The sequence below is a fragment of the Schistocerca nitens genome, chromosome 6 (genome assembly GCF_023898315.1).
Source record: "Schistocerca nitens isolate TAMUIC-IGC-003100 chromosome 6, iqSchNite1.1, whole genome shotgun sequence".
Classification (NCBI taxonomy): domain Eukaryota; kingdom Metazoa; phylum Arthropoda; class Insecta; order Orthoptera; family Acrididae; genus Schistocerca; species Schistocerca nitens.
This window is the reverse complement of record NC_064619.1, coordinates 378,455,003-378,471,375: the sequence shown is the minus strand read 5'-3', so window position 1 is coordinate 378,471,375 and position 16,373 is coordinate 378,455,003. Positions and strand designations below refer to the sequence as shown.

Here is a 16,373-nt window from a genome sequence, read left to right as displayed (position 1 = left end):
GAAAACAAACAAAATACTGGGTGCAATATTCTGTACAACAATTATAAAATTAATTTATTTGTATACAAATATTTATTATTTGTAATGGCCGTTCTGGCAGGAAAACAAAGTAAGACACTAATAAAAAGTTAAATGGATTGTTGGATCAGAAAAGTATTTCACATTACGTTCAACAAAAAAAGAAAATTCCATCAAAAGGATAGAACTATCATAGGTACAGGACATATTGTCAGAAATATTATCCTGTACTGAGGAAAGTAATACAAAATTTAAACCTACATATAACATCAAAAAATTAACAATTCTGGCAGTGAAATTAAACAGACATGATGTATAGCTGAAAGGGAAACTTGGAATTCAGTTATGGAACATGAAGAATGACTTGTTATGCTTTTTTATGTCATGTTATCAAAAACATGTGCTCACATATATATTTTTCCCCATTCCCATCATTTCCTCTGCTGATAAGATGCAGTGTGATTGCAACGTGGATACTGCATAAGTATAAAACATAATCTTCATCCTTTGACTTGTCTTCATAATTGTTTATATACTGATCAAAACAGTTAAGAGGGACAACATTTTAAACATCTGTATTATTTTTTTGGGAGTGTTTGGAGTGAAACAGACTTCTGCACTGGGAAATGAAACCTTTATTTAACATAAATGTATGTATCCTGTTCTCGTTTCATCACACATGTTGGTGCTATAGCCAGAAATTCAACACAATGCCATAATCCAAAGTGGAAACTCCTTCATGTAAGTCACATAAGGTACAAAAAGAAACATTTCAGTAACTGGTAGGCCCTCATATCTTTGAAGCATGCTCCTAACAAATCTGCAAACATTTTCTTGTGGATTTTTTTCCCACTCCTCAGTAAAGACCTCTGCAAGTTCTTTCAGTCTGAGGTGCTACAAGACAGAGCCAAAGTTGTCTGCTCAGCATATCCCATAAATACTCAATATGATTGGGGTCAGGACTCAGAGCAGGCCAGTCTAATGTTTGAATTATGAGGTCCTGTAAAGTTTCCATGATGACTGCTGCCGAATGCACTCTCGCATTGTTCTCTTGCGGGATAAACTGGGGATCCATTACAACTGCAGTGGACATAATATGACCCAGTACAATCTCGCTGATGTAGCTTTGAGCATTAAGTTGGCTTCTGAGTATCTGAAGGTCCGATCGGCCATCAGTTGTGATGGCATCATCACACCATGCCTAAGCTGCTGCCAAATCAGTCAATTTCCTGAATTGCTGCTTCAGTATAACATCCACCATGAGGACAATATACCCATGTAGTCTATTGAACCATGTTAGACAAAAGTGGGACTTGTCTGTAAACAATAAATTGTTCCAGTGACACAGCCGCCTGTGTCTATATTCCTTCGCAAATCAAAGTGAATCTGTCATATTCCGTGCAGTGAATTGAGGAATGTTAAACCGGTCTATCAGAGTCTGTTGCATATTGTTTGGTCACTGACACTGTAGTTGCTGCTCTTACATCATTTTGTCATTTTGTAGGTCCCTGGTACTCACAACGCACCAATGGACAGAACAATTAACTACATATCAGTTGTCTGAGGCTGATATTTTCTCTTTTTTTTCCTTACCCTGGCTTTCTTGTGTATGTACCAGTTTTACAAAATCACTTCTGAACCCTTCCAACAACAGATGAAGCCATGTTACGCTCTGTAGACTCTGCAGTAATGTCACTGTACGAACATGTTCTGCCTCAGTCAGATGCCTCGGCAGACAGAGACAGTGGTCACATGCGTGTGTGTGATTTGCTTTTGTGTGAATATGTGTGTGTGTCCAATTCAGAAGAAGGTATTTTGCTCCCGATCAAATTCTTGCCCCTCTAATTATTTTCTGCAGTGTATCAGTGCTTCATTTTTCTTTTAATATTTGTAATGAAATACTGCATTAACACAAAAGAAATTAGATTGCTCACATTATTAAGGAACCATTTGTTGGGGCATCTTGGTGGACAACTGTTTTTCAGATTTGAACTATGTGCTTACATTGTGACAAGTTTCAAAATCAGTTAGTACAGCGACAATGGACAAACTGTTTATGACAGACATGTTCTTGTGCACTTCTGAAAAATAATGTGTAAGAGATTGAGACAAAGTAAGTGAGACCAGTGCTGCAAATTTGTATATTTACCAAATGTGTTTAACAGTGCTGGTTGCCTTCAAAGTACAAGCCATCAGAGTCTTTCCTTCTTTTGTTCAAAACATTTCTGCATGTTGTTTCCTGTGAGGCTGAGCAGGAACTTTCCAATTTTATACAAGAATGTGTCTGACTTGATTGATTTCAATGAAAGCTGCTGTGCATAGGGATGTACTTTAAGCAAGCGCTATTGTGGCATGACAGTTCCTTAGCAATGTGATGATTCTATTTTAATTTGTGTTGAGGTAGTAGATGAATAAATTATGTGTTTAAGTCCTTTGTAGGAAAGAAATGCATTCTCTCTTTTCAATGTAATATAGGGTGTATCTTTAAATGCAAGAGCTTCAGATGTTGAGAACTCTGTTGCATTTATGGTGCTTAACTTTTCAGATCAAGTGGTAAGTGCAGATACTGAACAGCTGGGAGATCGGATTGCCACAGAAATCTCCATGCAGCAACTTGTTAATGATGCACATCCTGGGGGAGATGAAACACCTACCACCACAAATTATACTACTGGTATGTTTTGAAAAAATTTTCAGTATGTTGCATTGCCTATAAAACTTCACATAAAAGTAGTAAATCATGATCAAAATATTAGTAATTCACAACAGGACCCAGTGAACTTCAGCAAATATGTAGGTATAACAATTTGCAGGCTTGTGGAATAAAATGGTCTCATAGGCTCAGTCATAGGTACAGCAAGTAGCGGGAGTAAGTTCATTGGTATGATACTGGGAAAATGCAATCAGTTTATGAAAGAGGTGGCTAATAAAACACTTGTGCAATATTTCCTAGAATGCCAGAAAGAGCTAACAGGGGATACTGAAAGTATATGAAGAAGGGCTGCACAATTTTTCACGAGTTTGTTTGTCACAGTCAATGCCTTCACTGCATGATAGCAATGTCAAATTTACCAATGACAGTGCTACTAAAATGGAGTCAGTAGACATGGTTTTCTGAAATTCCTCCACCAAAGAAGATGCAGTAAATTTCTCAGGATTGAAATCAGAACATCTGCCAATGTGAGTAATTTAGAAGTAGATACCCTCGGTGTAGTGATGCAACTTAAATCACTTAATAAAGGCAAGTCAAACAACTGCTTGCTCGGCAGTAGATCAGTACTTAGAAAGACTGGGAAGTTGCACAGGTCACACCAATACAGGAAGTTACACAGGTCACACCAATACACAAGAGATAAAATAGTAGCGATCTGCTGGATTATAGTTCCATATCATTGACATTGATTTCATTGGGATTATGGAACCTATACTGTATTTGATCATTATGAAATGCTTTGAATGAAACGGTGTATAAAGGCTTTTGACACCGTTCCTCTTAGTGGTTTGTACTTATATTACATGCCTATGGAATATTGTCTCCTTTGTGTGAATGAGTTAGGAGAACAGCCCTCTTACAGAGTTTGCAGACGATTCTGTCATTACTGTCTGGTAAAGGTATCAGAAGATCAAAATCAATGGAGACCCTTAAAAGCAAAGGGACATATATATAACAAATGTTAGTTTTGAGTAAATGATGATCAAAATTGAGACACTCTGGAAAATTCCATGAACAACTTAGAGGAAAAATAATTATTTCCATATTATTGAAGCACTATTGCCTACCTTTCCCAAAACAATCAGTGCTGAATTTTGTCACTTAGTAATTTTTTATTACCAGCTAGAAATCATGGATCACACTGACATTAATAGGAATGCTTTAATAGCATGCAGTAACTTAATACTGTTGAACATGATTATGAGTCTACTCAGAGTCTGTTTTGAACATGCTGTCATATTTATTTTCTGAATAACAATCAACTTCTTCATGATTTTGATTAAGTGGCTTCAGTGCTCTTACAGATCATGGTGTGAATGTTTGTGGTAAAATTCATGATGTGCTGATGACACAAAGGAGAGTAGAGTCTGTAGGTATCTGTACTTCAGATATTTTAACTGATGTTTTCGTTATTTACTTCTAGAGCAGGGAAGACACTGATATTTCTGCCGCAACAAAGTGATTTCTTGTTAGCAACAAAGTGCACTCTTGTTATTGCCATTTTGAAAATCTTCTCACCCTTTATTGAGAGATTCTTTGTAAAACAAGATGAAGGACGACTCCTTTTGAAAGTGCAACCACTGCATTTTTCCCAAGCCTTTCACTAAGTCCCTGAGATAATCATTGAGTCCACTTAATGTGTCATCTAGACTATCTTCAATTTTCTACTGGCCTTGGAAATGAAGCAATGCCCACTCATCAAGTACAAAACTCCAAAGATATTTCCTGGCAAATTTTCAGTAATTCCAAAATCTTGGTCGTATTACATATGACCAGAAATCATGGATTTTGATCTACAGTTTCAGTTTGTGTATTCTGGGTAATGTAATACCAGAACTTTACAATGTATTAACTTGTATTTTGACCCCTAGCATTGTCCTTAAAAGCTGTGATATGTTTAACTGATATGGGCAATCTACTTATAGTGTAAAAAACAGGAATCAATTTCTTGGCACCCATGAGCAGGTTAACTTCAATGCCAAAGGCACATTGTTGCAACAGCAGAGGCTAAATTGTGTATACAAAAATTGTAGGTCCATAGCTGTCTTGCATAACATACTGTGCTGCTAGAAAGCACAGGTGTAGGTACTGTCTTCTGTAGGTCAAAACATATTGCTATTTGCAAACTCTCGTATTTTGAACAATTCTTTTGCCCTGTATTTGCTTCTCTAGCTGCCAATGCCTTACGCAAATGTAATTCCTTTTCAAGAGTCAGTGTCTGAACATTTTTTGGGTACCCATGAACTATCAAATTCTGCAGCCTATCACAAGTCACAGAGGTATGAATTCAAGGAGTGTGGAAGCACAGAGTGAAGGCCATATTGAACACAAATCTGGAGTAACTCTCTTTAACAGGTGGTAAATAATTTTGTGCTTAACATTCTTTATCTAGTTCAGACGTTTTTGTTCTATTTAGCCTAGGTTCCAAATGTTTAATGTTAGGAAATTTCTTTTTGCTATAATGATGGCTATATTTTAGAAATGAGTTTCTGTGATCCTCAACAGTATGAACTTGTTCATCAGGAGTCTTATTTCCTTTTTTTTTTTTTTTTTTTTTTTTTTTTGGGGGGGGGGGGCGGGGGCTTCTGTGGGAGATTGGCTATTGAAAAGTTAATGAATGATGTCTGGGGATCCCAGATTCCAATATTCATCAAATATTTGTTGTCTTACATTTAAATCTGCAATTGTGAACATACAGCCATACCCTCTTGTGTTCACGAATTTTCCCTTGCAAGTTTGTATATTGTTTCCCATCATTTTGAAGCCTAGAACTTTTATTTATTTTTCAGTTTTTTGGTCTTCATAATCTTTTTGTTCCCTTTTGGTGTGGTGATTCAGCTCCAGTAGATTCATCAGGTTCAGAAGTTTAATCATCATCAGTGTCTGCAAAAGAAATAAACAGTATTATGCATCCTCTATTCTTAAAAATTTTCTGGCCCTATACCTTTAATATATACAGTATACTGTATTCCAGACGCTATCACTTAGTTGTAAAATAGCTAGTGATAGATATTAATAAATGTACCTTACTTATTCAAGCCGAAGCTGCCAGAGTTGGTGGTCATATGTGCATGAGGTATGCTTGCTTTTGTGAATGAATGGTGTGTTTGTTTCTCCTCCTTTTTCTGACAAAGGCTGTGGCTGAAAGCTGATATGTAAGTGCCTTATAATTCTGCCTGTCTGCACCTAAATGTGTCATCTTTATGTGGTAAGTAGCACACTGTCATTTCCTACATTGTTGATATCCCAACATCGAGTTTCCGTTACTCAGTAATAAATTAGTTGTAAATTTATACATAATAAAATATTTCAGAAAAACATGACAAAACACTTGCGATCACTTAAATTGAGATTCTGTTCTTTTTCTTCTATTTCAGAAGTTTTCCACAGATTCGCACTTATTTTGTACAGTTTAAAAACATTTATAACTCTAATGAATTGTGTAATAAATAAAAGAATAACAATGAATCACAAAGAACCAATATAATAATTTTAAATTAAATAGCTTCTGCTAAAAACTCAGCCATGAAAACAGAGAGCTGTTTGGTATCATTTGGTAGCCAAGATATACAAGCCCAAAGAAAATAAGAGATTATCTTAGCAGTTTTCTTTTCAGTCACCAGATGTCAGAACCAGATTGATTATTACTTGTATCTATTAGCCACACAGATTTGTGTCTGTTTTAACTACTGAAATCTGCACTTAATTCAAAAATTAAAAATTTGTCACTTATACTCCTTGGCTTCTAAGGGTCTCGGTTGAAAAATGATTTAGATGAGATTTCTACATGGTGTGAAAATTTACCCTAAATAATAAGAAGTATGAGTTCCTCCATGAGTGAGGAGCAGGGGGAGAGGGGAGGGGGGTTATTTCCATCAAATTTCAGATACAAATTTAAAGGTTGGCAATTAAAAGAAATACTTAAGGATTACAGTTATGATTTATTGGCAATGGGCAAATGGGCAAATGCAACATACAACATATCCATAGAGAGACTGCCTACACTAGTCATGTCCTTCCTCTTCTGGAGTACTGCTGCATAGTTTGGGATGCTTACCAGATAGTATTGAGAGGAGAACATTGATATAACTCGAAGAAGAGCAGCTTGTTTTGTATTATCATGAAATAGGAGAGTGCATCACAGGTATGATGAGTGAATTGGGGGTGATAATCATTAAAACAAAGGCCTTTTCATTGCAGCTTTCTCCTCCAAATGTGAAAATATTTTGTTGACTCCCAGTTACATCATATCAAAATGAGATAAATCAGAGCTCACGAGGAGAGATTTAAATCTTCATTTTCCCCACATGCTGTTTGTTTGTGAAATGGTCAAGAAATAGTCTGAAAGCGATTCTATGAACTCTCTGCCAAGCACTTAAGTGTGAAGTGCGTAGTAGTTGTTTGGATGGCAACCCATGAGAGAGCAAAAATAGATGCTAATTATCTCTTGGATGCCGTTATTAAGTGAGAAATTTTGGGCATACTGCAATGCCCTATGTATTGGTCCCATAAGGGCTACAAAGGCAAGATTAGACTAGTTACAACATAATCAAAAACATTTAAGTGGTCATTCTTCCTGTGCTTCACCCACAAAAGAAGTGAAAGAATAATATGTGGTAAAATATGATGTACCACCTAAAATCCACTTCACAGTGGTTTTCTGTGTGCAGTTGTTGATGTGTAGGCATTGTAACTCTTTGTGGTACACTTTCTTCAACACTTGTGCTACACTGAAGTACTCATATAACATTGCTGTGTTGCCTTGTTTTCAATCAGTGCAGTGGCATAACATTGGTGCCTGAAATCTGGGTGGGCCCAGTACTTTAGGGGTCACATAGAAAAGCAAATAAATATTATGTAATTATTATTAAGATTAAAAGAATATATCAAAAATAAAAGTTCATACAAGAATAAATACAGATATAGGTAATAGATAAATAGTCAAACCAAATGCCAGTCTTCACAGGAATAGTCAGATCAATATGATTTGGTAGACTTGCCAATGTGGAGTTGAGTTTACCACAGCTGTAAGAGTGTGTAAACAGTGCTTGTCTGTAACATCTCTCTTAACATTTGGTCTGCAGCATGTCTCTCGATTGTCACAAAACAGTGGTGCATATTAATTGTCACAAACCAGTGACAACAATGAAAATTTATACTAAATTATTACATTTATGTAGAAAATTTTTCTTTGTGGATGTGCAGTGTACCTGAGATTGAAATATGCACATTTTTTCTTAAAATTTAACTTTTGTCACATCTTTATTTGACATCAATGTCAATTATCCAATAAGATGATATGGTGTAGTAATGATCAGTCAACAGCCAACTCAGTTTCAAAGAAGCACTCTTCATGGTAAGTTAAGAATAGATATGCTGTTAAATGGTGTAATATTTTCCAAACTTGATAGTTGACTTGGACAGTTCAGCGTTTAGATTGAGAATTAGAAAAACAACAAACAAATTGGTAAAAATAAGATTTTTTTTTCTTCTCTTCCTAAAGCAGTGCTAGCTCAGTGGTTATAAAAGTTTGCTGTGTCACAAGTTCATGCACTTTGCATGTGAAAATAGGTAACAGCAATTATGAAACCAAAAAAAGCTTATTATAACAAAATTGCCATAAATATAATTAGGCCTATTAATACTGCAGATTATTCAAATGGTCATGCAGATTACCAGTTAGATGGAGACACCAAATCTGAAAGTTCTTTGTCATACAAAATCCTTATCAGGCAACAAGCCCATTTCCCAAAGATGCTAAGCGGGAAAGCAGGTCCTTCACATTGACCGTACAAAGAATTTGGAGAGAATGGTTGTGTTATTCATCTAAAAATGACTGTTTATTCTAAACCATGGTGGCTCTTTGGAGGACAGAAATCATTTTCAGCTTGAAGGGAAGAAATTGGTGGTGGGTGATCAATAGTGCGGCACAAAACTAGCTTGTGCGTTTGAAGAAATGCCTCATTTCCAGTTAATACTGTGACAAAACCGCAATTGACGCAGTTATAGATTTGGAATTAAAGAAACGTGAGAATGTATGGAAACAGGTCCTGCAGCCCATTGCAAATGTGACATTAACATTAGGATCCTGTAATATACGAGGGCGGTTCAGAAAGTAACCTCCGATTGGTCACAGTGCGGGTTGTGGGGGTAGTAGCGACGCCATCTGTGCGTTCACGCACTCAACAGGTCAGTCGGCATCAAGCCGTGGTCGAGTGAACGTCGTACCTGCGCTAGTTTAGTTTTTGTGGCAGTTTGAAATGTGTGCTGCAATAGTAAACCCCGCCAAATGTGAAGTGCGTGCTGTCATAAGGTTTTTTACAGTCAAAGGATATTCTGCAGACGCTATTCATCGTGAGCTTTGTGCCGTGTACGGACCAAGAGTTATGAGTGAAGGAGTTGTCCGTGAATGGGTACGTTTATTTAAAAGTGGACGAGAAAACGTTCATGATGAAGAGAGGAGTGGTAGACCATCATTGGTGACTGACGAACTCGTTCAGACAGTTGATGCAAAAGTTAGTGAAAATCGACGTTTCTCAATGTCGGAGTTGTCTACTGGTTTTCCACAGATTTCTAAGACTCTCTTGTACGAGATAGTGACAGCAAGATTGGGTTACCGTAAGTTCTGTGCACAATGGGTCACAGGCTGGCTCCAGGCACAAGCGGGTGATTTTTATGCAGAAGGAATTTCAAAGCTTGTGAAGAGATACGATAAGTGCCTCAATCGCTGTGGAGACTATGTAGAAAAATAGTGCAAAGATGTAGTTGTAGGATGTATATATTAAAATATTTTTATTTAACTTGGTGTATTTTTTTAAATCAACCGGAGGTTACTTTCTGAACGGCCCTCGTAGCTTCCCAAGTGTGTAGAAACTGAAAATTCAAATAGTGGTAATTTTGTAGCAGCTGTCAAACTTCTTGCAAATTAAAATCCAGTGTTGTGAGGTCTAATAAGTAAACCAAAATTCACACCAAAATATCTTAGCCCTTCTACTCAGAATGAGTTAATAAATTTCATACCTTGTGCATCTGAAAAAGAAATTATTAATGACATTTAAAGCTTTACCATTCTTTTCTACCATTACAGTTACGAAAAGAGGACAATTAACTGAAATATTTAGATATGTACAGTTTCATGTAATTTCACTGGGAAGCCTTGTGACAGGAAGATAAATGAAAGCTTTTTAGATTTTCGTGAAATAATAGATCAAAATACATTATTAATAGAAAAGGAAATACACTCCTGGAAATGGAAAAAGAACACATTGACACCGGTGTGTCAGACCCACCATACTTGCTCCGGACACTGCGAGAGGGCTGTACAAGCAATGATCACACGCACGGCACAGCGGACACACCAGGAACCGCGGTGTTGGCCGTCGAATGGCGCAAGCTGCGCAGCATTTGTGCACCGCCGCCGTCAGTGTCAGCCAGTTTGCCGTGGCATACGGAGCTCCATCGCAGTCTTTAACACTGGTAGCATGCCGCGACAGTGTGGTCGTGAACCGTATGTGCAGTTGACGGACTTTGAGCGAGGGCGTATAGTGGGCATGCGGGAGGCCGGGTGGACGTACCGCCGAATTGCTCAACACGTGGGGCGTGAGGTCTCCACAGTACATCGATGTTGTCGCCAGTGGTCGGCGGAAGGTGCACGTGCCCGTCGACCTGGGACCGGACCGCAGCGACGCACGGATGCACGCCAAGACCGTAGGATCCTACGCAGTGCCGTAGGGGACCGCACCGCCACTTCCCAGCAAATTAGGGACACTGTTGCTCCTGGGGTATCGGCGAGGACCATTCGCAACCGTCTCCATGAAGCTGGGCTACGGTCCGGCACACCGTTAGGCCGTCTTCCACTCACGCCCCAACATCGTGCAGCCCGCCTCCAGTGGTGTCGCGACAGGCGTGAATGGAGGGACGAATGGAGATGTGTCGTCTTCAGCGATGAGAGTCGCTTCTGCCTTGGTGCCAATGATGGTCGTATGCGTGTTTGGCGCCGTGCAGGTGAGTGCCACAATCAGGACTGCATACGACCGAGGCACACAGGGCCAACACCCGGCATCATGGTGTGGGGAGCGATCTCCTACACTGGCCGTACACCACTGGTGATCGTCGAGGGGACACTGAATAGTGCACGGTACATCCAAACCGTCATCGAACCCATCGTTCTACCATTCCTAGACCGGCAAGGGAACTTGCTGTTCCAACAGGACAATGCACGTCCGCATGTATCCCGTGCCACCCAACGTGCTCTAGAAGGTGTAAGTCAACTACCCTGGCCAGCAAGATCTCCGGATCTGTCCCCCATTAAGCATGTTTGGGACTGGATGAAGCGTCGTCTCACACTGGCGAGCCGTTCCACAGGACTACATCCAGCATCTCTACGATCGTCTCCATGGGAGAATAGCAGCCTGCATTGCTGCGAAAGGTGGATATACACTGTACTAGTGCCGACATTGTGCATGCTCTGTTGCCTGTGTCTATGTGCCTGTGGTTCTGTCAGTGTGATCATGTGATGTATCTGACCCCAGGAATGTGTCAATAAAGTTTCCCCTTCCTGGGACAATGAATTCACGGTGTTCTTATTTCAATTTCCAGGAGTGTACTATGCTCAGTAGACAATAAGGGACTTTTGTTAACTAAATGCCATGGTCAGGGTTATGGCAATTGTGCAAATATACCAGACTTACACAAAGGTGTGAGAAGGAGAATTCAACAAAGAACTGTAAGAAATGTGCATTATTTAAATCTATTACTTAATGATGCTGCATGTGGAATTCAAGAAGTCAGGTCCCTTTGTGACACAGTAGAAATGCTGTATCTTTTATTGAGTCTTCGTATTAAAATATGGGAACTTTTGGTATGTTTTTGTATCTTAAAAAAGCTTTACCCAACACTTTGGCCTTCGAGATGTCAGTCTGTTAAACCACTTCATTATGTTTATGTTAATGTACAGGATGGGGCAAATAAAAGTGATCCAGGGAATAGAGTTCCAGGGAACAAGGAAACACAGCAGAGGAAAGGAGGTACTGTACTAACCTGACCATAGCAGATGTTGAAATTGAGCACTATTCTTCTCTTGGCACATTTGGGCCCTAGTCAGCAAGGTGCTGATGGCAGATCGAACATGGACTGCTGGAATTGTTGCAGTCTTATCCTAAATGTTCTACTGCAGTTCTTGAAGACTATGAGGGTTATTATGATACACTTTAGACTTGAGGGTCCCCATGCAAAGTAATCACACACTGACAGACTAAGTGACCTGTTTGGCTAGCTACAGCTGCAACCAGACTGACCTCTGCTAACAACTCTGACAGGCATGAAGATTATGTAACTATGGTCTAAGGTTTGGGGTTCGTCTGACTGTACTGGCAGTTGCTCCATTCTGTTTTGGGGGGGGGGGGGGGTATAAGCGTACATTCATATCCACTCGTCCAGGCCACTTTCATTTGCCGCACCATGTACTTAAGGCTATGTCAAGAATAAGATTGCCGTATAAGATAAGAGAAGAAATGAACAAGCAGCTGTTTTGAAAAACCAATTAGCGAAATTTGAATTCAATTTTCAGATAGTGAATGCACAAGTTTAGAACCTCAGATTATGCAGTCAAAAAATGTAGAGCTTGATAAATCGTGTTGTTCTCTTATTGAGAATGCAGCTGATATTTTATCTTGCTGTTGAAAGAATTTTGAAGTTGAAAGGTCATCAGCTATGTCTTCAGCAAATAAGTTGGGCATTTCACCACAATTTGGAGATAAAATAACTAGAAAAGTGAAAAAAACATTGTGACGTATTCTGTCGGGATGAGCAGCTAGTGGATGTATGTCAGAACCACTGTTGTTAATCGCTGTTTGGACATTATTGTAGTCCAGTTAAAAAGTAGATTTGAGGATATGCATAATGTTAACCATTTCTTCAAAAAAATTTGTCTAAAATTTCTAAATTCAGCATCTGACAAAGTGATTTACAATGCAGCAGTAATTCTCCAAATGGATATGAGGAAGATGTATCCAGTTAATGCCCAGACCAGCTAACAGCTTTTAAAAAGACACTGAAGAAAATTTTAGCCACATCAACCTATGCAGTTGGCTTACCAAAATATTAGTAATACAGATCTGAATCATAGCTGTAGTCGTTCCGTATTCATGCACAGTATTTTATGTGTTTTTAACTGTTCCTGTTACTTCTCTTTGGTTAAACACTCATTTTCGAAGCCCAAACTTATCAAGAACTATCTGCAGAATTCTGTGGCCCAAGACAAATGTTATGAACTCAGCCTCCTCAGTACTGAAAGAGCTAGATCCTTTGATGTCAGTAAGATCATCAATACCTTTGCATCACAGAAAGCAGGCCACATGGTCCAGTTTTACTAGAGATCAAAGTAAGTACAGTCACTTTTTTAAGTGTGTGCATTGAACAACAGGTAAAAGTATAGGCCTGTGCTTAATGATATTGAGTGTCAATCACTATAACGTATTAAATTTTTTATGACGGTATTAATAATTTTGTTTGATACTTTGAAAACAGAAAACAAAACAAATAATCCCTTGTTTATATTGCATGGGATTGTAAAACACTTTGCATTAAATTTCTACTTCTGCTTGCTGTAATCAAGTTGTATTACTTACTGATAGGTTATACATTTTATTTTAGAGAATGTGAATTTTTATTTTTGCAGGCAAGCCAGTATTGAATATGTTATACCTCTGATCTTATGTGTTTGAAAACAAAAAGATCAAAGTGGTGATATCAAGCAGTGGAAGAGCCAGGATGGAATAATGACAATATTATGAAAAGGATAGATTGCTACTAACCATATAGTGGAGGTGTTGAGTCGCAGACAGGCACAACAAAAATACTACTGGTTGTAAGCTTTTGGGCAAAAGGCCACCTCCTGAGATAGACAACACACACACGCGCACGCACGCACGCACACACACACACACACACACACACACACACACACACACACATTCACACAAATGCAGCTCACACACACATGAACACTGTTTCTGGCTGCTGGGGCAAGACTGGCAGTGTTAGTAGCCTTTTGTTGTGCCTATCTGTGGCTTAACATCTCTGCTGTATAGTGAGGAGTAATCTATCCTTTTCATAATATTGTCAGATTGGTAATAGTCAGGTGTCATTACATAAGTTAGCAAACATGTTTTTGATTCAAAACATTGCATATCCGGTTATTGCATTGAGTCTGTTTTGTGTAACTGTTAAGTTATCTTGCTATAAAACAAACACGAAGAACTAAATATGTGTTAATATCAGTGTGAACAATTTTAGAAAACTTCTGTTATGTGATACTGTATTCAGAAGTACTGGTGTGAGGAGAAGAAAGTCGGCCTGATACTGTGATTCATGCAGTTAAGACAGTTAAGCAGATTCTTATTTTCTGAAACACATAGTGTTCTACCATTCTGCTCAACAGTGATTGCTAAAACATGTCCAGAGCTTACATTAACATAGCATTGATTATTGTGTCCAACCTCATCTAGATAACATTTGCTGACCTCAAGTTCGCTAGGTGTCCAGTGCCACCAGTTCTTTGTTACAGTGTTGGAGCTGTGTGTTTTTTAGAGAACGGAAATTTTAGTTTCACTGCCTTGATCACAGTGGCTGCACAGTTGCACTCACACACACACACACACACACACACACACAATTTCGCTATAGTGCCCCCATTACCACACCACTGACCTACCTTTCCTGTCCACCCCAACATAACAATTCACTGTTACCCTCTACAGTTCTTATAATACCGCAGTCAATCTTGCTGCAGCAAGGCCAAGGATAGTTGGTAGCAAGCAATGTTGTGTCCACTGAAATGTCTGATTGTGACATACAGTTAATTCATAACTGTGTTCATCTAGTGCATTGGTAGTCAACCTGGTCCTTATCCATTTTCATTAGGTTTTAATTAAATTTTGACATAAAGTAATTGGTTGGTAATTATTTCTATATGCTTCAACTTTCTGTAACTCTGCTTTATAAATTTTAGAAAGTAAAGCTACTTACCTACTTTATAAATCACTATTACTGTGGAACCAGTGGGTGGTTCAAAAAAATTATTACTAACAGACACAAAAGTGGATGCTAGGTAAAAAAGTTTGACTACCACTGATATAGTGCATTCACAAGAGCCACAGATAAGATCACATAAAGACAGTAGAAGACTTGGAAGTAATTCTAAGCCACAATTCTATCACTCTAAGTAGTGTAAATAATTAGACAATCTAAATGTGTTTCCATGATCTCTTAATAACAAATGTATAGTTAAACATTGATCCACTTTATTTTTATGTAACTAGTGGTTAAAATTAAAGTGTAGTTCTCACAGAGGTCCAATGTGGGTCGTAATTATCATGTGGCTGCAAAACTTGGTGTTACTGCATATCCAGTTTACCCTGGAAAAAAATTAATTCAAATTTTGGCCATCAGGTGCAAATCTGGCATTGCACAGTATCCTGTCAACATCTCTGGTGCTCATATTGAACAAATTGTGTAATCAGTGGTTAATAATAAAATCAACATTATGCCTTTCACACTTGTTTGACCTTTCCATTCATGTCCCATGCCTAATCCATTACATATGGAAACATTTCTATATGTCTTTCTTACATGCTCAGTGCCAGATTCTCACCTGGTGGCGAAACTGAAACTAATTTTTTTTCAATATAAATCAGATTTGCATTAATGCATTAAAATATCTACCAAATTTTGCTGCCACACAATAATTATGGCCCACACTGGACCTCTGTGAGTAGCTGTACTCAAATTATAATCACCTGGTAGTTACAGCTTTCAGACAAAATCATTCTTCTGCAGTAAAAAATACAGTGCCAAAGAAGGACTTCATGTGAAAGTTTTAATATTTTTGCAGTCTTTTTCATTGTGCCTGTCTGCAACTCAATGCCTCCTTATATGATGAGTAGCAATCTGTTCTTTCCATATTGTTATTGTCATTCCATCCTGCCCTTTTCATTGTTAAATAATATTTATTCATATGTGCATGATAAATGTAACTAAAGTAACAGCTGAGGAAAAAAGATGCAAATATTAGTTCCATCCTGCACTTTCCATTGTCAAATAATATTTATTCATATATGTGTGATAAATGTAACTAAAGTAACAACTGAAGAAAATGGATGAAAATATTAATTATATTTTCACATTTTCTTTGCATCAAAATTAGATAACTGTGTGATTACTTTTAACAACAATGTTTGTATCGTCTAGAATTTCTGGGCACAGTGACACCACTGGGTGTGGTAACTACTGGGTGCAGTGAATGTAAGAAAGAAAAGGAGAAAGGAAAGGAAGCAAGATAAGAGTTAAGTGTCCTATCAAGAATGAGGTAATTAAAAAACAAGAACAAGCTCAAATTGGGAAAGATGGATGAAAATCCACCATGACTTTTTCAAATGAACCAGCCATGGATTTTCCTTAAGCAGTTTGTGGAAACCATGGAAATCCTTAATATGGATGGCTGGAAGAGGATTTATTCTTGTGAGCGCAGCCCCAGTGTCTCATCATAGCAACACCTTGCTCTAGAGTTTTACTCAGTCCTTTGATTATATTGTACCAAAGATTTTCAATAATTGTATTATTATTGTTGTTGTTGTTGTTGTTG

At 38.2% G+C, this 16,373-nt stretch overlaps 1 protein-coding gene across 8 annotated transcripts in view; it reads left to right on the top strand.

The window, feature by feature from the left end:
• The window catches only part of LOC126262309 (FK506-binding protein 5), a 202,809-nt gene that overhangs the window by 152,804 nt on the left and 33,632 nt on the right, over positions 1–16,373 (top strand). For all 8 annotated transcript variants that reach the window (XM_049958861.1, XM_049958854.1, XM_049958857.1 and 5 more), the window contains one exon: positions 2,564–2,692. In XM_049958861.1, coding sequence (XP_049814818.1) covers positions 2,564–2,692 — 129 coding nt within the window. The remainder of the gene's footprint in view (positions 1–2,563; positions 2,693–16,373) is intronic.